Raw genomic sequence first — 22,403 nt, 5'->3', positions numbered from 1 at the left:
ACCGCAACAGCATTGATACACGTCTACCATTACATAAAGTAACAATAAAGCATTATAAAGTTTGTAATCCAGCAACCAAATGATTGGGGGGAAAAAAAATATTAATCAAAATTCACATACAACAGAAAAGAACAAAGTAAATTTAATTCACTTTCTCATATCAAGAGTTTATCCAGCTCAAGTAGCAAGATTCTTTAGCTAGCCTGCCTTGAGACTTTCAGCTGTTTTCACAGGTGTGGAATAAAACACACATTACAATTATGCAAATAAAACAGGGCCAAGGGAATAATCTATCAGTTGATCAGTGGGTTGTTCTAGTGTATAATTGATAAAAAGCAGGACAAAACATGTTATAAAAGCAGCATAGAAGAAGTGAAAACCTATGTGCACTCTTGGTTCTCAGAGGTGCTGCAGCTGTTCTGCTCACCTGCAGGATCTTGCCTTTGACGGGCAAGAACAAACATCAAGTTTTATATTTGCACAATTTCTTCTGCATGAGCCTTCCCGTTGACTTACCTGTTTCAAATCCCATCTTTTTCTCTCCTTTCAGGCAGAAGGTGTTTAGTCTGATTCCGCAGAATGATTGAGCAGGTGGAAATCATCGATTCCCTTGGCAGCAACATGCAGGTAAAGAACTTGGGGAATGGGCTATATTGCATTTGAAAGGAACATTTCTCCTTTTGTAGAACTAACATATATCTTAAAAAAAAAATCATGCTACTGAATTAAAGACCTAATCTTGATTCCATTCAAGTCAGCTGGAGTGTTTCTTCAGAAAGAACAGGACAAGGTGATAAAGCTAGAGCTATGCAAATACATTCCAATACCTTCCTAGAAAGTCTGATTAACCCTGTCTGAATATCAAAGTACCCACCAGAATTTATTAATAGAATAGGTTAATCTGAAATGCTGTATTCAGTGTGGGGTGCTTTCAAGAACGTATTAGATAAAACATGGAAATTCCAACTACCAGAACTTTTACCATTATAGGCAAAATACTTTGCTCATGTAAATAATCTAAAAATCCATACTCCCACCAAATTTAACTTCTCTTTGGCCTCTAGTCTCTCATGTCATCTTTTCTTTTCTGACTTTTTTTTAAAGCTTCCTTTCTATCCAGCCAAGCTGCATGTTTCTTATTGACCTTAGATATATGATGACACAATGACATGAGAAAAAACAATAAAGACAGCAAATGTGTTTTCAATATTTCTCTTCAGCTTTGATGTTGTAAAATAGCTGTTGGTGAAAAAGACACCATTATCTGTAGGATGAAAGGATGGTATTTTTAACGAAGTACAGATGTGGAAAACTATCATCAACAGGCTAATATAGCATGCTGAAACAGTATTCTGTAGAAAAATATACTATTGGAATGGTGCTGCCAATATTAAGTAAATTAATACACCAAACTTGCTTTTAAGGGTGTAGTAAAAAGGGATTGTTTGTTTTGTTTTTCTTTTAAGCAAGGAAAATATCCCTGGACTACCATCGTTATACAAAGCAATCAGTCAGGACTGATGTAGTAGTATATCCTGGAACAGTCATCTCACTTGAAGACACATAGTTCATGAATATGCCCACCAGCCCCAATTTTCTTTACATTCATGAGATGAAAGGCTGAAAATGCATTAGGTTGGCAAACCATCTTTGCTTTCATTGCCCTTTAATAGGGCGCTAAATCCAGAGGTCTGGAAGCTGACTTCAGCAGAAATACGTGAAATCGTAATAGCACTGTCATTTGTCCACCCTGAACTAAACATCTTACAAAGGCACAGGTTCCTCATAGCAACTTTAGTGAACTGAGTCTTAAAAGCACTTATACAGACAACAGTCTTTCCCAGCTGATTTATGTAAAATATTCATGTAGCGTCCCTCTACTACTGAGTCAGGAGTCCATTTCTGTCTAACACTTATAGGCAAAAACCTCCAATGAAATCTGTACAAAGAATGAAAGAAGTTGTAAAGAATATTCACAAGTCTATGCACTCAGATGCTGTAGAATACTTGGCATTTGTGAAACTGTCACTGCCATCTCCAGAATTCTGCCATATAAATTGCAGGGCCTAACAAAATCTTCTCTATCAATTTCCAGTTGAAATTTAGGTTGATACTTCTGGCAATCAAGGTCAGATCAGTGTAATAGGATAGGAATGAAATTCGGTATGTTAATCACAATCAACATCACCATCACACGTACACCCACCTAAAAATCACAGCCATATGTAGGTATTTATTTTTTTATGTATTCATTTGGCTTTCTTGCAGGTTGACTTTTGGAAGCCAGACTCTGCCACACTTGTAAGGCCAAAAGTACAAGTTGATTTCTGAGTTGAAGTTGACGAGTCTTTTGAGGCTGAAGATCTTTTGAAAGAAAGTGGACTGGAGTACAGGTAAGTTTATTCTCACTACTGTATTTTGAATAGAAGGAGATTAAATACTGGGGAAAACATGTTTGATCTTTTCATATTGATAACTGATCTTCCTGTCACAAACTTCATCCCTCCTGTAGATGCCTCTACTGGGTAGCTTTCAATTTTCAATTTTGGCAGTTCAAATGAACTGTAGCTGCTGTGCGTTAAAGGGCTGAGGTGAAATGTTGACAGAGGATAGGAAGCAAAGACTTATTACCAGGAACTGCCCCAAGGTGAAAGATCACTGCAGTACACAAGGCTGGAGTATAGAGGGGACAAGAAATATTTCCCACTAAAGACAAAATGAAACAAAGGTCTACAAAAACCCAGAAAGTACACCAGATGGGTTTGCATGATAGTCGTAGGGAACTGAAGCCAGAAAATGGTGAGCCACAAGGACCACCATGGGGACTCCCTACTGAGTTCTCTAAACTGCAGAATGATAGCTAGGGGGTCAAAAAAAACTCAACTGGTGACAAAGAGAAGACAGTTGCCAGGTGAAGGGCCAAGGGAGTGGGGAGAACAGATTCCCGGGACAGTCTTGGGGTTACTCAAGTCACACAGCAGATCTATGGCAAGGATTTCTCCAAAGACAGAGCTCTTAATTGGCTTAAATATCTCATAAGTATATTACCCAGAAGTAAAAAAGACATGAGTTTCCATGACTGAATGCCACTGCAGCATAAGTGGAGGGAACAGACCACAATGGCACATTACACATCCCTGAGAATGGAAGCATTGTAGTGAGTAGCACTAATGGGAGGGTAAGGAGAAAAGAGCAGGACCAGGCAACTGCTTATACTTCATATCTTCTAGTCACTATGCAAGCATTAATTGAGGATAAGTTGACTTTGGGCTGGAGTGGAGTGGGGCTGTCTGTCTTCATTGCTCCTTTAGCTCCACCTGAGCTTTGCAAATTGGCTTGGCCCAGCTGGATTATCAGGCTTCTTTGATGTGTGATGTCCTCAGACATCGAAAGTCAGTGTTACTTGATCAATTCTCACAACTTCATTTGGCTGAGTGGAGAGTTTTTGTCTCTCAGCCCCATTGTTGCCACCAGACCAAACTCCTTCATTGGACACTACACAGTTCTCATTAAACATAACTTTTATGATCTGCTAAATCCAAGGATAATCCATCCCTAAACTTACTGGTCTCATGTTAACCATGTCTGATTTGGATGCTGCTGGGGGAACAGAATCTAAAAACATTCTAGAAGAAATAATTTTCAATAACGCCACAGCCCACATACAGCACAGGAATCCACTTTCAGTGGAATTTCCTCGTTCGCAAAGGAGGAGTTACTCTGCATGTGTTAGTTTTTCCTATAAGATTCATGAACTCCCTCAGGTCCATGCACAAATCTTTTGATTGCAACAAAGGCCATAATGTCTGGAAGGTGTCCCTGACAAACTTGAGTGGTGCGTCCTTGTGACAACCCAAGCTGTTACAATTCTTTTGAAGTGCAGCTGCAGTGCCATGACATCATGTCAATGTAGTCATTTGCACTGTTTGTTCTGAAGGTTGGTGGTGCCTCACAAACTGGCCTCCTGCTCTTCTATCCAAATCATGAACGATCAAGGACGTATCATGGATGAGTAAGATTTGTAAGAACATTAAGACAAGCACTGGAAAAACAAGAGGACTTCATTTTTTTATAGCCAAGGTTGAAATATAAGCAAAAGGTCCTCAAGAGTATGCTCGATGGTGAGCTGTGCCTTTGTGTCAGCCCCAGGGAAAGATGAATGAGAGATCCAACCAATCCAGACAGGATGCTGGGTTTTTCTTGCCACTGTGTGTTCTACTTTAATAGCCCACCTCACATGCAGTAAAGTAGCTTGGAGGATGGATAATGCCACCTGCAATACAGCTGTCAAACCACACCTAAACTTTGGAATACTGGTTTGACAAAGAATTAAATCAGGCAAATATTTCTGTATTGCTTCATGGGAGCGTTACGTTGCTGCAGACTAACTGTCCTCCAGTGCCATAAGTTCAAGACAGGACCCTTTTTCTATTGAGGCAGAGGCAATCTGGCAACATGAGGTCAGCACAGAGCTCATTTTCTACACACACTCGGTCTCATCATTGCCATTCTTCCTAAAGCAAACTGTTGCCACCCTGCAGGTTTGTTAGTATGGGAGTAAGTTGGCAGGTGCTAATTAGGAGGAAGCTATTGCTCCCTGATCATCCTCATCCTCTCCAAGTGGTATCTATGTTTCTACGAATACATTAACAACAAAAAGAGAGCCAAGGAGAATCTCCATCCTTTATTGAATGCAGGGGGGAACATTGCCACCAAGGATGAGGAAAAGGCTGAGGTGTTTAGTGCCTTCTTTGCCTCAGTCTTTAATAGCCAGACCAGTCATCCCCAGGGTATTCAGTCCCCTGAACTGGAAGACAAGGATGGGGAGCAGAATGGAGCCCCCATAATCCAGGGGGAAGCGGTTAATGACCTGCTACGCCACCTGGACGCTCACAAGTCTATGGGGCCAGATGGGATCCACCTGAGAGTATTGAGGGAGCTGGCAGAAGAGCTTGCCAAGCCACTTTCCATCATCTATCAGCAGTCCTGGTTAACAGGGGACGTCCCTGAGGCTTGCCAATGTGACACCCATCAACAAGAAGGGCCGGAAGGAGGATCCGGGGAACTACAGGCCTGTCAGACTGACCTCGGTGCCAGGGAGGATTATGGAGCGGTTCATATTCAGTGTGCTCAACAGGCATGTGCAGGTCAACCAGGGGATCAGGCCCAGCCAGCATGGGTTCATGAAAGGCAGGTCCTGCTTGACCAACCTGATCTCCTTCTATGACCTGGTGACCCACCTAGTGGATGAAGGAAGGCTGTGGATGTCATCTCCCTGGGCTTCAGTAAAGCCTTTGACACAGTCTCCCATAGCATTCTCCTTAGGAAGCTGGCAGCTCATGGCTTGGATGGGCTTACTCTTCGCTGGGTAAAAAACTGGTTGGGTAGCCGAGCCCAGAGAGTAGTGGTGAATGGAGTTAAGTCCAGTTGGCAGCCAGTCACGAGCGGTGTTCCCCAGGGCTCAGTACTGGGGCCAGTCTTGTTTAACATCTTTATCAATGATCTGGATGAGGGGATTGAGTGCACCCTCAGTAAGTTTGCAGATGACACCAAGCTGGGTGGGAGTGTCGATCTGCTGGAGGGTAGGAAGGCCCTGCAGAGGGATCTGGACACACTGGATCGATGGGCTGAGGCCAATTGTATGAGGTTTAACAAGGCCAAGTGCCAGGTCCTGCACTTCAAGTCATAACAACCCCATGCAGCGCTACAGGCTTGGGGAAGAGTGGCTGGAAAGCTGCCTGGCTGAAAAGGACCTGGGGATGCTGGTCAACAACTGGTTGAACATGAGCCAGCAGTGTGCCCGGGTGGCCAAGAAGGCCAACAGCATCCTGGCCTGTATCAGGAATAGTGTGGCCAGCAGGAGCAGGGAGGTGATTGTCCCCCTGTACTTGGCACTGGTGAGGCTGCACCTGGAATACTGTGTCCAGTTTTGGGCCCCTCAATACAAGAAAGACATTGGGGTGCTGGAGTGTGTCCAGAGAAGGGCAACAAAGCTGGTGAAGGGTCTGGAGCACAGGTCTTATGAGGAGCGGCTGAGGGAACTGGGGTTGTTTAGCCTGGAGAAGAGGAGGCTGAGGGGAGACCTTATCGCTCTCTACAACTACCTGAAAGGAGGTTGTAGTGAGGTGGGTGTCGGTCTCTTCTCCCAAGTAGTGAGCGACAGGACAAGAGGAAATGGGCTCTAAGCTGCACCAGGGGAGGTTTAGATTGGATATTAGGAAAAATTTCTTCATGGAAAGGGTAGTCAAGCATTGGAGCAGGCTGCCCAGAGAGGTGGTGGAGTCACCATCCCTGGAAGTGTTCAAAACCCAGGTAGACATGGCACTTTGGGACATGGTTTAGTGGGCATGGTGGTGTTGGGTTGATGGTTGGACTGATGATCTTGGGCGTCCTTTCCAATCTTAATGATTCCTCGTTTTTACTTTCATTATAAATAATCCAGCCACCAAGCCAGGAAACATGAAATTGCTACTCAGCCCTTCATTGGTTTAGTGTTGGACTTGGTAATGTTAGGTTAATGGTTGGACTGGATGATCTTAAACGTCTTCTCCAACCTAAACGATTCTATGCTTTATAGCATAGAATACAGAACTAATAGATGTTCTTCCACCAGAACTCTCCTAAAAAATAAAAATTGACTTTTCCAAAGCTATTTAAAAATAAGAACAAAAGCTCCTCTGACTCTGCAAAGGTTATTGGCATGCAAAACCCCACCAACATCCACAATGTCAAGCATTATTTCTAGTATTCTCTTGTCAGCTTGTCTAGATCTGTCTGCTGTTTCCTGTCTTTTTCTTTGTTCATAGATACCTTCTTGGGCATGAAATGCTTTTTTGTGTGGATGTGTTAACTTCTTTGTGAGCTTCTGAAGGCACCTGTAACAAAGGGAATTGGCTCAAATATTAAGATAATAAAAGGCTGTTATTACTTCCCTTAAACAATAAATAGAATGAAGGCGATTTTCTTTCTTTTGCATGTGGCATTGGTGGATTGTTCCTACAAATCCCTGTCCAGCACTTCTGTCAGTAATTCAAGAATGATGATGAATAAAAGAGCCATGAAAGTGAAAAACATTACAACATGTAGAAGATTTAAGGCATTCAAACTACTTAGCTTAACAAGAAAAACAGTTTTATTTTGTTAAGAGAGTTTAAGGGTTGACAAGGTCATAACTATATAGGGTTAGCATTCAAAGGGTTTTGTAATCCACCAACCATACTCCAATGAAGGGTTTAGATAAAGTCACACTAGAAAATCTTAATTCAGACATATAGCTCTAGTACAAGCAGGAATTAATTCTTAGAAATCTACAAACTGTATTAAATATTAGGTCACGTTAGATGCTCAGAAGTATCGTTCTGGCTTGAAGTCTGTGAAATAATTACTCTGGACCTGTGGACAGAGGCATCAGTAAATTTAACCTCCTTATTAAACAGATAGCTGCTTGGACTGCTGATATTGCTGCTCAGAACCCCGTCCTTGTCTCTCGCAGTGTAATTGGGGAAACACAGGAAGGATGGCCAATGTACCTTCTCGAAGTAAGTGCTTTGATTTCTTTGTGCCAGACTTCTCTATTCACCTCCACAAGATTATGTCTATTAAAACACCAATGATGCTAAGATAGTAAATATACATTTTTTAGAAAATAATACATTTTGTTCACTACTACTATGATTTTTTCACCTTTTAAGATTTTTTTTAAAAAGGGGCATAATGAATTATTAGTAGTTCAGACATATAAATTTAACCACACTCCTGAGAGCTATCTGACTGATCATCTACCTTTATCTTCTCTCCACCTGTTGTTTGTAAACCCATTTCCTCTAAAAAGATCTATAACTGTCAGTCTCTCTAGCAATAGGCAACAAATTTGTTTGTATCTTCATCATATATCATTTTTTGGCATAACTCTTATGAATAAATAAGATACGATGACTTAAATAAAGGTAAAAGGATACTTGCAAGATTACTTGCCCGAAATTGCATCAGCATTTAGAATAATATATCAGTCAAGCAAACAAGATGACCTCTTAGAGACACTGCAGGAAATAAATCAACAGGGCAGAATAATCAAATAATTGGGGGGGGGGAAGCTTATCTACGTTAATAAAAATGAAATTATTAAGAGCTATTGTTTTAGCTTGAATATCATGGTCAGCTACAGCTGAGAGCACTCCATAGATTTCCATGTAATCAAGGAATGCTGTATTTGTATAAAGTTTGACTTTTTAGGTCAGCAAGCTGACTGACTTGTTCTACATACAAATTATTTTGTTCAAGACCCGGGGTTTTTGTTGGGTCTTTTTTTCCTAGATAGGAAAAAGTGGTCCAAATAAGAAGGCCATCTTTACGGATTATGGTTTCCATGTGAGAGTGGATCTCCCCTGCTTTCTGCCAGTGGTTTGTGAAAGAAGTCAGTAAGCTTAAATGATGCAAAAATATTTTACAAAATGCAACTGTGTTTAAGAAAATCTTAAGCAAGCAGCAAGAGCTGAGGCCACTGCAGATTGCCTTTTAACCTCTAAATACCTGTCCGCACATCCATTCTCTCACCTCAGATGGTTAGGGTGTAACTACTTAAACCAGATCTTAATGGTTGGACCTGTAATCTTTCATCAGCTTAAGACTACCTAAAAGCATGTGTAAGAGGTACTGACAACTACAAGGGTTACTTACACAGTCTATAAAATCCTTTTTGCACCTGTAGTCAGAGAAAGGTGAGAGACAAGCAAACAGGTCTAGTAATACTATAAACATAGCCATGTTCTTTACATAGTCATAAGGAGTAGGGAATAAGGAAATTCAAGGGCACATCAGAAGGCATCTGAATGCATGTCAGAACAGCTGTCTGGCTACAACGTCAAGTGCTGTATTCCCTGCAACCAACTTTACTCAGTAGGGCAACAGAGAGGGTGGAAACCTACCCTCAGCTAAAAGCACAGAGTGCACTAAGGAAATGTACCCAAGAGAGGAGGAAGACTACAGATGAAGCTCCCTAAGCTCCCTCCTTCCACTCAGGAAGAGGGAAATGCATATACATCCCTTTGAGCTGCCACTACAAGTTGCACAGAATGGTTTCTAAAAACATGAAGCCATCAGGAAAGAGCTGCACAGGTGAAATTAGCTTCACTTCAGGCTGGGATACTTTAGGCCTTGAATTAAACAATTTAATCTCCTTTGTCTTTTCCTTCTCCTCATCACCAATATAAAGCAGGTGGGAGTTATCAAATGCTGCACAGTCTTCTCTACAGAGAAGAGGTATATTCCCCCTCAGCAGGGGAGATCAATCAACTTAGCAGAACAACTCACTGATCAAATCTCAAATTTTGTAAGAATTCCTGCTTGAAAATTAAAAAAAACCCAAACCCAGAAGCAGCAGCTGGGATTTAAAACCCAAGTAAAGGAAAGCCAAAGTACGTGAGTGAGCCACACTGGCAGAGGCCTTGGTGGCAAGTGTAATCTCAGTCTTATCAGACAGCCATGCGGTTTTGTGTAGGGAGCAGTGGAAATTGGAAGTGACATCTCAGCGGAGTCAATGGGAATGTGATTTCATTATCTCCTAATAAGGCTGCAGACAGTATGTGCTACCATTTTTCTCTTAGCAGTTCACGTCACTACAGCTGTCATTTTCACTGTCTGGTCACTTAATTCATGGGTGTACCTGACACCAGCAGTGGCTCTGCTCAGTGGATCCAAGTGTGGATAGGCAGAAGTGCTTTAAAAGCACAGTCCTCTGAGCGTCAGCAGCAGTTCACTTGGGATTGCTCGTTTTTACTTTCATTATAAATAATCCAGCCACCAAGCCAGGAAACATGAAATTGCTACTCTACCCTTTTAGTGTTGGACTTGGTAATGTTAGGTTAATGGTTGGACTGGATGATCTTAAAGGTCTTCTCCGACCTAAACGATTCTATGATTCTATGGTAATTGCTCACTACCTGCCAACTGACGCCCAGCCAGTTCCCGAGCAGTGGTACCCACCCCAGCCAACTCCTCCCGGTTTCTATACTGAGCATGACATCATATGGTATGGAATATCCCTTTGGCCAGCTTGGGGCAACTGCCCTGACTGTGTCCACTCCCAGCTTCTCGCTGGCAGGGCACAGGAAGCTGAAAAGTCCTTGACTACTGTAAGCACTACTTAGGAATAACTAAAACATCAGTGTGTTATCAACATTATTCTCATACTAAATCCAAAACACAGCACTGTGCCAGCTACTTGGAAGAAAATTAACTCTGTCCCAGCTGAAAGCAGGACAGATGGTTACGTTTACACTTGGACAAATGTAAGGACATCCTTCTTTTGCAGGAAGAGTATTGCTGGAAAAGCCAACTGTTAGAACTTTCTCTTAGTTTTCCATGCTTCACCATTTTATTTCAGGGCCACATGTGGATAAAGACATAGTCTAAAAATGCTGGTAGCCATTGCATTGGTACAGATCCCAACAGGAATATTATTGCTGACTGGTGCAGTAAGTGTCTCCTAACAGTAGCTGCAAGCAATCATACAAAGGTGCAGTAGCCAAGATGCTTAATTATGGACTTTCTCTACCTGATGGTTGTTCCACTTCCTGCTCCAGCTTGAGCAAAGACCACCAGTACAGCATTGTGGAGTAGCTTGTATTCAATTTTTGGGGCATTTTTGGGCAAAAAACAGACTTTGGCTACTAGCATCATCAGTATGGCTACCTCTATGAACATATATATACACACACACGCATGCATATATATACACATATATACATTTACACACACACACACATATACACACACACACACTCTTCTATGAGTTCAGAATAGAAATCGAAAGAGTTTTCTTTTGGTTGGTTTCACTCAGTGGAAAGGGGTCTCTTTTGAATGGTTTCAACTTGGCTGTTTCCTGGAAGCATCCTATAAATGGGGGAGATATACAAGGAGAAGACAGTTAAGTACTGAAGCAAATCAGTATCCCAAATCACTTACATAATATAGGGCTTTACATCAATACTCATGTTCTTCCAACCATGCACACTATAAAGGGCATAGTTATTTAATGCTAAGTCATGGTGCCCAGTGTTTTAACTACACAATAAAACATTCTCTCCTCTGAAATAGCATGTGTGTCAGTAGGATTGTCAAGGCTTATCTACAAAAATGGTGTAACACAACTCTCCTAACAACCAATTTTTTTCATTAAATACTCATTAAATTCACCTTTCTTCCCAGCTCTTGGGGCCTCAAAAAACCCCTGTGATTCTACTTACTGTGGCTCTGCACCTGAGTCTGAAAAGGAGACTAAGACTTTGACTGATTTTATTTGTGAACATCTTTCTACAATCAAGGTGTACTTGACGATTCACTCCTATTTCCAGCTGCAACTGTTTCCTTATTCATATACTTACAAATTACCATAGAATTACGAGGAACAGTAAGTCTCTTTGTCATTTTGACATAATGAAAAGAACAAGTAAAAATCATCACTTGCTACTTAGGTCCATTTAACTTCAAGCAGTTTCTTTAACATCTGGAAAGAATCTATACTGCCAGTTTTTGAAAATGCTTCAGTCTTTCATAGCAAGAACAAGGGAAACCATGATGGCTTCAAGATAGTTCAAGACCGGATAAACTCAAGAGCCTTATTTAATTTCCACATACACAATGAATTTGCCACAAGGTCAGGTTTGTCTTCCAGCCATGCCATACAGAAATCCACTACGCTGCGCAGCACTGCTTCGTCCTGACTCAAGAGGTTGCTGTGTATATAGCTTTAATACATCACATAGAAACATTATGCCCTGTAAGTCAAGCTAGCAGCTTGATAGATTGTAATAACTATAAAATGACTGAACTGGTATCATCAACAGCAGCCAAGGATGTCTGTCTACCACTTCCTACAGACCCTCAGTTCTCACTGAAGTAAAACGTCGGAACTCCTATTGATACAGGTTCGGGACAACAAGGCAGTTTTTGTCAAAAGCATAATTAAAACCAGTTAGATACAAACAGCTAAAAATTTTCAGTTATGAGGCCTTTCTGAACAGGCCTGGATTCAAGCACAATTTTTATTTGGAAGAGGAGAGGATGAATGTGGTGTTTAAAGGATGACGTCTCTTTTATTTATCCTAGACTAAAGCCACACCCTAACACCATTTAAGTAAGATAACAACACTCTGGAATATGCTTTTTTTTTTATCCTTAAAACAGAGAGAGGAGTTAAAACTATTAAATGTGTATAAAAGTTGTAAACATTTTATAAGGTCAAAAATCAACAATCGTGAATAATAAAATTACTTCAGTTCTCTGGCATATTAGCAATTAGAAGCTGTTGACAGGGAAAACAACATAGCAAAACAAACCAAACAAATCTTGATTCTCCCTGTTTCCTGGATGCTGCCAAAAGTCCAAGGCAACAACACTGTGTGTTGCTCTGCTGTGCAGATTTGACAGATTTATGAGTGCTCCCAAATAGATGTCATGATTCTGAAGCACAAACACAAACTGGGGCCAAAAGTGAAGTTTCTTGTTACATTTTTTACAGCTTAAAAGAGACGATGAAATTTAGATGAAGATTTTGTTTTCTTAATTTATATTCCAGAAATTTGTAATTGTAATTATTCCAGGGAACTGTATTAATTTCTTGTCGCCAGTTTTTACAAAAGCTTCACATTTCACACATTGCAGTTCAGTCTAAAGTAATAAAACAACACAAACCCCTTGAAGCTGCTTTGTTATCAAGATCACAAAGCTCCCATGTGTTAAGAATTTGCATGACAATCTGCCCAATTTTTTGAATCAAGACCAAATTTGATGAAACATAACTAAAAGTACAGCATGTTTCTCACAGTATTAAATGGAAAAAGTTTACATTGACAGCACATTGTTCAAACAATCCTTAACAGTAAGAATGAACCTATGTGCTTTTCTAGTTCTTTAAAATTTTATATAAGCAATGTTCTATTCTAATACACAGTAAAATTTAATGAATCACCCATACTAAGGTTCTACAGTTTTTATTAACAAAAACTCTTCTTGCCTGCCATAGAGGACAATTCTGCTGTTACCATTCAGCATAAAAAATAAATAGCTCAGGAATGCAGGCTATATATTTCTCTTCAACCATTTGATTTCGCTTTGTAAGTTAGTCTTTCCAATGTCACTTTTTCCTATATTTTAAATCGGGCACACTGATCCCAGAGGGAGTTCCATTATTTTCCACTACAAAGCAATCACAAATCTCACCACCATGACAAGGTGACCTTATGAGTGTTTTTCACGTCTTAATTAAGGGAAAATATTTCCTCTGTTGGTGATCCCAACAAAAAGACAGCAGGATCCCAGAGGTGTTCAACTTGTGCAGTATCTGATTTTAACAAGGGAAGACTTCTTGCCAAAAATCCTTCTTTTGGAGAATGAGATCAGAGTATCACCCAATCAACATTGCCTGTAGTTGGGATAATTAAACAGAAAGGGCCTAATTCACTCCAGTGTCAGTGAATTAAATAGAAAGACTGACTTCAACAGGCTCTGGGTCAGGTTTGAAAGTGCAGCTTTGCAGGTTACTTCAAATAACTAAAACACATCCATTTAAGCTGTGACTAAAGAAAATTTAAGATTTTCAATCAACAATTGTACTTGCTTGAAATGAGACAGCTACCAAAAGAGGTATTATTTTGTATGCCAATTGTTGTGTTTCATGTCTAAAAGTTCTGTCTAGATTTAGAATTTAGAGAAATGCTGAAGAATGAGAATCTCAGCTTTTAATAGAAATTGTTTGGGCAAATAAAAGGATTATAAACCATTTTGTAAATGAAGAAGCAAAATTTATAGTGCCATTATCTTAGATGTTATTTTTACTCTGACAGATCTAATAAATTAAAGGGAATACAGTTGCAATTTCTTATCTCTTTGAGTGAGCAAATGGACATGTGCTTAAACAAAACCTCACATCTGCTTATCATTAACAACATTTTGTTCCATTGTATTTAATTAAAGGTAGCGTAATATCATGGGGCTTATGCTGCATTCCAGTGTCTGAGATATGGAAGGGCACAAAAATTGAGCAATTTGAGATTGAAGACACTAAGTCTGCAGAAGAGAAGGATCTAGAGAACGCTTGTACCTTCCTTTTCTGCAAGCATACTGAACAGCATGTCCTTGGGGCTCAAGACCTTTTCTGTTCACGCCTCAAGAAATCACCAGAAGGCATTAAACTGTTCTGGTTTTGGTTTCTCAGGTAGAACAGGGCACTCCGAGAATCCCAGACATCCTTTATGCTCCACTGCATTGCTATAGCAAATCAGAACAACCTCAAAGTTATTGTAACTTACTTTGAGTTGGGGATTAGACCTATCCCTCAACCACCCCTGGCCCTGGGGTGTAAAACATGATGAAAGTCATGTATATCCCTTCTTTCCTACTTCTCACTCTTCTCCTTAGATGCAAGAGGATCTCTGAAGATCTCAACCCCACAGCTGACAAGGATTTTCCCAAAACTTTTCTTCCTTTATTCAGGGTTGTTGTTTTGCTCCATGCCCCCTGCCCCCCCCATCCCTCCCCCCTCCGCCCAGATGCTGCACAAAAGTTTCACTGTTATCCAAACAATACTTGAACAAGAAAAATAAAAACACCCAAGACAGGAAAATCTAGGTCAGGAATTTCTCGAAGTTACACAATATTCTTGTGATGACACCCTGAAAGAAATATGTACTCCTTTTTGGTGAATCACATTTTGCCTGCTTCATAATCCTCTCTTGACTCATTCTTTACTATACCCTGGAGTGTTCCCCTGCACACAGAATACACATTTGAATCCACCTCCTACAGAGAATAGAAGCACTAGCTTTTCACAATCAAAACGCGTGCTTGGCAAGACCAGTATCTCTCCACACCCCAACAAGATTCTTTTCAACTTTATTTTACTATTCACATTTTTGTCCTCTTGCAATAAAGAACTCTGTATTTAATTGCACTCTTCATAAACAGTTCAGCCTATATTTTTTAATCAGTTCATATTTTGGCCTCAGCTTCCTATTAGGTCATCCTACACTTTCCTCATTTTCAGCAGACAAATCTAGCTCGATCAGTCCTTGTTTGTATTTGAATTGGCTCTGAACTATGATTTGATAGCGTAGAGGAACGTGCATTGTGCCCTTCCTTCCTTTCCAGGTTCAATTCCATCTCTCAGTTAAACAACAAACTCAGTGCCAAATACATGGCTGCAGCCAGCTCATACTCGTTGTCAGATTAATGTACGTGTATTATTACAGTCTGGCAGGCTGCAGAATATTATATTAATTTACAACCCAAGATAATTTTCTAGACACGGGATTTCAGTTTGTATTACTTGGCCACATTGGGTTTTGTTTAAGATCACTGAAGTTCACCTTCCATATTGGGTTAGCCTAGCATTTCATTTCCTCTTGAGTGCTTAAAATAGGATATAGTAGAAAGTGCAGATATGCTCAGAGTCTGTGCAGCCTGCAAGAAGATTGAATTTCAAATACATTGCATGACTTTGTGAATATCAGTCTGATTATTTAACCTGATGCCTGGGAGCAAAGTCTTTTCACTCTTGACACTATTCCTGAATGTGTTTAAGATATATGAAGACCTGTGGGTAACAATTTTTGAACAGCAAAAATCCTATCATCTAAGAGGCTTGGACATACCAATGAGGAGTTGCAACCGATGCTGCTGTTGTATCTGTGCTGTTGCAAACTCCTGTGATTGTACTATTTGTAACAAGTAAATATTGTTGAAGTCTACTGGGAAGCACAACAAACAGGAAAGTGGGCAGAAAAGCAGTGTTTGGAATTGGCTTGACAGGTCCTCCACTGAGTTTGCCACAACAGATGTCCCACAACAGAACTGCTCTGTACTGACAGTCTTACAGTCGTGAAAAGGATGTTGCCAGTAGCAGCATCTTCCAGATGAAGCTCATGTATGAATCTGGCTGAGGCAAGAGTCTCCAACAGGTGTAGGGCACATTCACCTTAACTCAGTCACACTGGAAACCCTCTCACCAAGGATCAATTTCTTAAACACTCTGAGACTGCCACAGAGAAACAGGCTTGCAAAGGAAAAAGAAGCATCATACTAAAGTCCTCCACTTGGCTGGGTTCCCCGGATGCTTGGAGGAGGATGCTTAACTATGAGCAATGACAGAATAGTGAACTAAATTACACATCAATCATGGACTCTTTTGAGGGGAGTCTGTTTTTATTGGCAAAACAAGATGCCTCGGAAGTTTAGCTTCACTTGGTTAAAGCTAACTTTGCAAATACCACATTTTCAGACTTTCATGACACAGGAAGTTGAGGGTCGCTTAAGTAGCACGTGAGACCAAGGTGAAGTGAAAATACAGTTTTCAGCCTCGGGCAAATCAGTTTGCAGTCCAGTGAGGGAAGAGAGCAAGAGGTCCAGCCAATCAGTGACTTTTCACTTCTCCAGATCACTGTCAGACTGTGAGGGCAAAGGGAGTTGTCCACATGTAGCAGCTGCACAATCCACATCCCTGAAGTGTTTCTAAACAGCAGCAATTTGCTGGCAAATCTGATGATACAAGAGTAAAATGAAGGAGACGCTCCCCAAAAAATTACCTATTAACACACAGAAGATGCTTAGCCTGATAATTTATCTTGTTAGTCCAAAACTCCAGATGTGGTGAGAGAGGGCAGTTACACCTCTTTCATTAAAAGCTAATAACTGAAAAAATAGGTCTAAATGTTGTGAATTATGTAAGATAATGGCAACTGAGAACACAACTCTGCTGTCTCACTGGCCCCTGCACTCTGTACACAAGATGAAGCAACATATTAGCGATTGCTGTGTAAACAGGTGGGTGACCAGCGCAGGGAATACTACCTTCTGCTGAAATGCCCAGCTCTGTGAGTTCAGCTGCAAGTCAGAAGCTGAAAAGCCATTTCTGCTCCCAGTTACAAGGTATTAATTTGGAGTTATTTCTGGGACTTCAGGGCGCCAGTTGTTTCTCTGCTGCTATAACTCTCAGCAAAATTTTCCTTGCAAGAGAGAGATTCTTAACAGTAAAAAAAAAACCCCAAACAAACTCCAAACAAACCACAACAATTCAGTTAAGCCAGTTGTGCAAAGAGATCTAGAAAATCACTCAACAGCAAAGAGTATCCTCAAAGGTCAAAAAGATAGCGGTGTTTCCCCTTGCAGCTGTACTCCAAACAACATACAGGCTTGAAAATCCAAACCACTCTTCAAAAGCTAAATATCACTTTACCTTTTGGAAAATGTTGGGCATTATTTATATACCTCTGCATAAATCTCCACGTTATTTCCTTTTTACAGATGGTTTTGAGTAATTGTGCTATTTAAAAAAAAAAAAAGAAACAATTTTCCTCATATTTTATATTTATACTCACAAGTATTTAGTCAATTTTTATTATTCTGTATGGTTTATATTATATTATTATTAAGAGGCGACTTTAGTTCCTATAAAGTTGACATTTCTTTTTTTTACCTTTAGGTTTTGGACTATAAATCTATTAGGAAAGCAAATGGCAGAGAGTCAATTAAAGGAAAAAAATCAGATAGCAAAACTTCTGATAAAGTTTCATTTCATGAAGAAGTCATAAATGCTCAGTCATGTTTTTCACTTAGAGAGGGTAATTTAAAATAGTACCTCGATCTCCAGCCTGGAGAGCAAGTTGTTTATTTGGATTCCAGGCTCTTAACAGCTGGAAATCTCAAGTGCTCTTTCTACAAATCTCTCTTTCTGCAACTTCATGGCCAATAATAAAAAATCCCTCAGGTAAAAAGATTTCCTGACATATTTTTTCTAGTCTCTGTTCTGGTATGATTTAAAGTTCTCATTTGGCAGGTGAGTGAAAGCCCTATTCTTCCCAAAGAGCAGCTCTGCTGTTCTATTGTCCCTACCATGCAGTTTACTAAAGAGAGAGCAAATACTAGTTACCAACAGGTCCATACATCGTATCAGACTATCTGTACAAATTAATTTCCACTTTGCATATATTTGAAAAGAGGAAGAATCAGTTTACATTTAAAAATTCATCTACTATTGAGAGAAGGTTTGACTCAATATCAGCTGCTGATTAAATGTGTATATTATAAACAAAAGATGACTGAAGAAAACAAGGTATCACTAGCATATAGTAGTCTCTGACCTCTACAATTCCCTCAACATGTGTTAAAAATTATGAAAACCAGCTTGTTAAGGGATTTAAAAAACCCAACCAAACAAAAAAACCCCAAAAACCCATCACTGGAGAGAGCTCAGCTACCCCAATTGATCTGAACCCAAGACTGCAAAATGCAAAGCAACAACATTCTTCCTACAATTGCTTGTCTTTGAACAATAGAGAGGCCAGAAACTATACCCCACATTCAGGTACAGCCAATGTTATAGGCGGAAGGACAAGCTTCAAATACTCTTTGGTCTGCCTTGTTTAAATATTCTTAACGTGCTAAATGACCACAAATTCCTAGAGCAAACTCCTCTAATTCTACAATGTTCAAAATCCAACATTTGGGAATGGGGAAACACTTGCAATTCTGCAATAAAGTAGGCTGCCAGTGCTAATGCAAATGTATTTTGATGTTGTTTTGCAGAAGCTGAGAAAGCTCTCGCACTTAACTAAGATTTTCTGAACACACTGTCCAATATGCCTTTTTGAGTAATTCACAGGAACACTTGAAGCATAAGGACGAACAGAGACTATTTTACAATATATCTTCCACTGGGAAGTAAGCCAGAGTATAACCTACAGAGAAAGAAGGGGCTTGAGGAAATTCCTAGAATAGTAAGCCATTCAGCTGCAAGCTATAAAGAAAGATATGGCAACCCATTGCTTATTCTTATACTGAACATCTGCTTTCAAAAATCATTCATATTGATCATCTGTTAGTAATAGTTTTCATGTTTTATTACCAACATGCTGTATAATGAAGAACTGGAAAAGCCACAACGTTCCAAAGAAAAGTCTGTAATTTTCCTTAATGCAAACATACAAAGCTTCTCAGTACTATTGATGGGCCTGATCCAACCCTCACTGAAATCAGTGGGAGTTGAATGAGTCCCTCTGTGCACAGGAAATGAATTGAAATTAATGAGACTACATATGGTTCCAAGGTAATTTATGCCTTTTCTGCCTGTTAATATTTATAAGACCTTAATCTGCTTCCACTTGTATCATCGTTCAACTCTACTGACTAAGCTGACTCTACTCTGAATTTATAGCTGGAAAGAATAGAAAGAAGGAAAAGAAAGGCTATTGTATGTTTGCAATTTACTGTGCCACATTATTACTATTCTCTAAGATTCTCTTATCTCTAAATAAGATTCCTTATTTAGTTTTAATCTTGTACAAGTTTCTTCTAAGTATAGAAAATCCTGTTACCTATTGTCCCCTTATCTATCCAAACTATACTGGACTATAGAGCAGGCTGTACATCAACAGAGCAATACCCAGACTGGACTATACTCCATTAAAGCTTGGAGAACGAGCTCTTTACTGATAAGCTCTTTTCACAACAACAGGACAAGCTGTGCCTTGTCAGCTACTGACATCTAGTCATTCTGAGACGTGAACAACAGTTTTCAAATAAAAACTTCTCAAGCATGGCTTTTCAGTTTATTCAACAATGTATTTGCTTAGATTCACTCAGAAAGCTTCTAAGAATCTGCATTTATCATTCTTCTTTTCCTACAGAATTCCATTGCTCGTGCTGCATCCAAACAGCTGGCCAGTTTGTATAATACTGAATATACATATGGCCCAGGAGCGACAACAATCTGTAAGTACTGGCCTAAACATACTAGCCATCTATATTAAGTGCTACTAAGACTATCAAATGCAGTTTTCTAGCGATTCTTCTTCCTCTCCCTAAGTAGTATACTCAGAGGTATATATGGAATCTGTAATTTCTAAAACATAGGATGATATATTCCTTAAGGATCCCAGGGAGTGTGTGACCCCTGGAAGGTAAAGTGATACGGTAAAGTGTTTAGGAATTCATGGGCATAGCATGAATTCCTAAATCATACACAGCTTAGATCTAAACATAAAAATCTCAAACTGAGATTCCACTATCTCCAAGTCAAAGTGAAAGACGATGTGAATCTTAAAGAATGGTTTCAACCACTCTAGCAATACAGATAATTATTTCCTTTACTTTGCATTACAGTCTGAGAAACGTATTAATTACAATTCCATTCTTCTACCCTTCTTGGGAACTCAGCTGTCAGGATATGGCCTTTGCGGTGTCAAAAGCTGAGCTGAGGTTGCCAAATCTAGATTTCTAGAACTTTAATTAATCTCCTATATTTAAGTAAACATGGAAACTAATTTCCCTATTTCTCTTTCCTTAAATAATTTTAAAAACCTTTACAAAGCAGTTTCTCCCAATTTTTAGAATATTTATGGATCTTTTTTCTTTAAAAATGTTTTGGTGATGCTTAGCAATTCTGGAGGCTCCTTCCTTAGCAAAAGAGACTCCCTTCATTGTACCAAAATACTGGAAAGGGAGGGTACCGTTTGTCCAGAAGAAAAAGATGGAGCTGATATCCCAAATCTGCAGTTCTTTCAGAGCTGTGTGAACCTCAAAAAGCTGCCCAGTGAGAGGGTATTTGCTTCTGATACCAAATCTTTCTGAACAACCCCGTGCAAGCATGCCATTCTCCTGTTCCCTAGACATTCCTCTCATGGTCTCCCCACAGTATTGACAAGAAGGGAGCAGTTAACGCTTGTTTACATTTGCTTGCATGCATCAGCTGGAACAAAGCTCACAAATGGCCTAAAATCACAGAAGCTTTTCCATGAACAGGAGAAATGAATCAATTCACTGAATATTCCTTTTTATCTGTCCTTTCTGCATTTCTGGCTACGTGACTTGACTCCAAAATATATCACATTTCAATGCGTAGCCACGCTTTTCCAGTTAAGCTTTATTTTATTTCTTTATCAACAGATCCTGCTGCAGGGGGCTCTGACGACTGGGCTTACGATCAAGGCATCAAGTACTCTTTCACTTTTGAGCTCCGAGACACTGGTAGATATGGTTTTGTTCTCCCTGAACCTCAGATAAAGCCAACCTGTGAGGAGACTCTAAGTGCTGTTAAATATATTGCCAATTATGTCCTTGAGCACTTGTATTAGAATGGAGTTCTAAAAACTATTAAAGAAGGTTTTATTCAAAGATGCCTTCTTTTTTATTCTTCCCTAACAATAGGTTTCTATTTCTCTGTACTTAATGTTCTTAGTCATATCCTTAGTCCCTCATAGGTCAATAAAACTACAAGTTTGTCAAGAGAAATTACATCTTTTATTAAGGCAACTGATATAGTCAGGGGGGTCTAAAAAGAAAGAGCACAAGAAGCTTAATCAACTTAAGGTAAAGGTTGCCTTAATGATTAAAATTATCTTTACACAGAGCAGACAGGGAGAGCATTAGGACTTACACAGCCTGAATGCTAAACAGAATGAGAACAGATAGGTGATTCATATAAACGCACTTTCATCCAACAATTCATTACCTTAATGGCAATGGTAGCAAGGAAAGATTCATATTGCATACTTTTAAAATTATGTTAGCTGTGGTATGCTTTTGTGAGTTTTCTCAAAACCCACCCTGGATCCGCCCCATCTCTGAAAACTAGTTTGGATCTGAGGTCACTGCTAGTCTGATCTGAACTTGGTGCTGAAGCTTACAATTACTATTAAAGACCGAGACTTGGTACAAATAATGCTATAAACTACCCTGCATTTAAGGCTCTCACGCTCACTACAGTAGCATTTCTCAAAATATTCTCAGAGTCCTGGTACTTCCTGGGGCCCCACATGTTCCTACTGTCATGAGCGGAAGAATCGTAAACAGCCATAAAGAATAAGTCTGGTGATAAATGATTAACTGCTTCTTTCATGAGAAGCTGTAAAGAATTATCCCCTCCCCATCAATTTTCTGTACAGGTAACATGGGTCTGATTGGATCAGAGTGAGAGTGATAAATAGTCACTCTGGGCAGCTTTCTCATGCAGCTGCAGAAAATGTGTTTGGCATTTATTAATGCTGTTTAAAGCTTGGCTAATATGGGACACACTCTGCAGAAAGATGGGGAAAAAACCTTATGTCAACAAAGAACCTGGCTGATCTCCCTGCCACTGCTGGAAGCTCTGAACAGAGACTTCCCCTGTCTGTTGATGCTCCTGAAACTAGCACTATTTCGGGCAGGTCCCTAGATGATGAACTCAAAACAGCCCATGAAATGCATCTTACAGAGAAAATGGTTTGCCCAAGAAAATCACCCAATTCTGACCTGTCAGAAATTAAGTGTTCTTTTCTGCCTCTTCTCTGTGGAAGGAAACAGAAAGACAAGGTCCAATTTAAAATGACGCTTTCATTTACATGTACAAGAAAAAGAAAGGAACACATCCATTAGCC

At 39.8% G+C, this 22,403-nt stretch overlaps 1 protein-coding gene across 1 annotated transcript; it reads left to right on the top strand.

The window, feature by feature from the left end:
* The first annotated feature begins 382 nt into the window (after positions 1-382).
* CPB1 (carboxypeptidase B1) lies at positions 383-21,122 on the top strand. Its single transcript, XM_075716870.1, is given in 12 exon segments — positions 383-450; positions 551-584; positions 586-627; positions 2,269-2,393; positions 7,403-7,538; positions 8,314-8,369; positions 8,371-8,417; positions 10,246-10,286; positions 10,382-10,472; positions 11,206-11,411; positions 19,677-19,761; positions 20,935-21,122. Coding segments are annotated over 12 exon segments (1,119 nt in total).
* The last annotated feature ends 1,281 nt before the right edge of the window (positions 21,123-22,403 follow it).

The sequence above is a fragment of the Pelecanus crispus genome, chromosome 9 (genome assembly GCF_030463565.1).
Source record: "Pelecanus crispus isolate bPelCri1 chromosome 9, bPelCri1.pri, whole genome shotgun sequence".
Taxonomy (NCBI): Eukaryota; Metazoa; Chordata; class Aves; order Pelecaniformes; family Pelecanidae; genus Pelecanus; species Pelecanus crispus.
Note: the sequence above shows the minus strand (reverse complement) of the source record. Positions and strands in the feature narration are given on the sequence as shown.